This window comes from Egretta garzetta, unplaced genomic scaffold (assembly GCF_000687185.1).
Source record: "Egretta garzetta isolate BGI_Z169 unplaced genomic scaffold, ASM68718v1 scaffold1560, whole genome shotgun sequence".
Classification (NCBI taxonomy): Eukaryota; Metazoa; Chordata; class Aves; order Pelecaniformes; family Ardeidae; genus Egretta; species Egretta garzetta.
The window spans coordinates 9,206-11,063 of NW_009258373.1; the positions used below are offsets into that span (position 1 = coordinate 9,206).

Consider the following 1,858-nt stretch of genomic DNA (forward strand, 5'->3'; position numbering starts at 1 on the left):
CCCCAGGCCATACCGTCCCGCAGGCAGCCTATCCTGTACATCATGGGCATCTTGATGACGAAGGCGAAGAGGTCATCGATGAAGGTGTTGAGGGCTTTGTAGGTCAGCATCCGCCAGGGCAGGTGGGCGACCGACTTCAGCTTGTAGTTGATGAAGAGTTGGGGGGTCATGGTGATGAAGCCTGTGAGAGAGGGCTCCTCGTTAGCGTGACAAAGCCTTGCCTTGAAGAACACCACCCCACCCCACCCCCGGCAGCCCCAGGGGAGCCCAGGCTCCTCTTCCACACATCAGGGGGGGGGATTTTGGGGGGCGAGCGCAGCACTCACCGAAGGTCAGGAGGAAGCCGTAGAGCATGCTCAGCACCCACGAGTACCAGCCCTTGTGCTCCAGGTAGAGCAGGCTGTACACGGCGTAACAGCCCAGCAAGGGGAAGAGGATCCACGAGAGGTACCGGAAAGCCATCTGGGGGGGGGAGCAACACCACCCAAATTAGCCAGGAATGAGCCAGAGCCCCAACCCGGCATCTCCCCAGCTTCCCGAGCTCCTGTTTCACCGCCCACCCTGCCCCGGGTGAATCCCAGGGAACAAAGACGCAGGAGAAAGAGGGAAGATGAAGCAAAGGAGATGCCCGCCAAGAGGTTCAGCCAAGCCAGCGGGTGGCCGGAGCCGGGCACGGCAGCGCTGGGCTGTCCCCGGCACTCATCCCCCACCTCCAACTCACGTCATCGTACACCTTCGTGGAAGACTCGATGTAGGTCGATTTGTCTTTGAAGGTTACGCGGGGAAAAACTCCGGCCACCTTGTTCTCGCGGTCCAGCTGCCGAAGGAGAAGGGAAAGGGGTCACCAAGCAGGAGAGACGGCACCGCCGGAGCCCCGCTGCAGCCGCACCGCCGCTTACCCGGACGTCCATGACCTTTGTGATCTTCCAGAGGTCAATGAGGAGCCCGATGAAGACGCTGACTTGCACCACGAAGTTGGTTTCGTTGTCCAAGATGTAGAGGAGGACGACGAGGGACTGGAAGACGCCGAAAAAGACGGAGCGGACAGAGAGCCCCTCCAGAGATTGCCGGCTGTTCCAGAACTGGATGTCTGTGGGGAAGGGGCCCCAGCGGTCACCTCAATGGAGGGGAAGGGGAACCCCCCTGCACCGGAGGCTGATACTATAACAAATATTTTGTCCACTGACAGGATGAAGGTAAAGACAAGGTCTTGAAATCATCCCAGGCCTTCTTCTCTCAACTACAAGATCAAGTAAAAATGCAAATCAAAGATGCAAACAAATTAAAGAAGAAAGAGAAGAAGCAGAAAGCCTGCTGAAGACGTCGCCGCTGGGGAGGAGAGGGCTGGTGCAGCAGCACGAGGGGAACAAACTGCTGCCGCGGGGAGAAGACTAGGTTGGAGGCAGAAGCAAGGAGAGGGTTTTAAGGCCGTGCCATCATCTCCGGGGATCACCAAGGTCCCACCACGGCGCTCACCATTTTTGAAAGCCAAGAACTCAAAGATGCTGTGCACGATGGAGACGACGATGGTCAGCGCCAGCAGGTAGGGGTTCGTCTCCAGGAGAGCAACCTGGAACAAAATCCCCAAAAACCAATGCAATAAAAAACCTCTCTGAGGCTCCACCAGGGCGAACAGGGAGGAGCCGGGAGGATCCAGGCGGTCACGGGACACCAGAGCACCAAGGAGGATGAGGGGTTTAATTCCTCTCTATCACCACGGCCTCTGGAGCTCTCTTCCCCCCAAGTAGCCAAGACAGGCAGGCGCCTGCGCACGTCTCTTCACGTTGCAAAGGTAATTAATAAAGAGTGATCGTAACGAAGAACGGGCATCAAGCACTCTCCCAGCAGAGTTAGGGAA

The 1,858-nt window shown here is 57.6% G+C and overlaps 1 protein-coding gene across 1 annotated transcript in view; it reads right to left on the reverse strand.

Annotated features, from left to right (window-relative positions):
• Positions 1-8: 8 nt before the first annotated feature.
• Positions 9-1,858, reverse strand: part of CLPTM1 (CLPTM1 regulator of GABA type A receptor forward trafficking) — a gene marked incomplete at both ends in the record, with an annotated part of 5,407 nt that continues 3,557 nt past the window's right edge. Inside the window, 5 exons of the mRNA XM_035895097.1 lie at positions 9-181; positions 327-462; positions 722-817; positions 900-1,090; positions 1,477-1,570. Coding sequence (XP_035750990.1) covers positions 9-181; positions 327-462; positions 722-817; positions 900-1,090; positions 1,477-1,570 — 690 coding nt within the window. The remainder of the gene's footprint in view (positions 182-326; positions 463-721; positions 818-899; positions 1,091-1,476; positions 1,571-1,858) is intronic.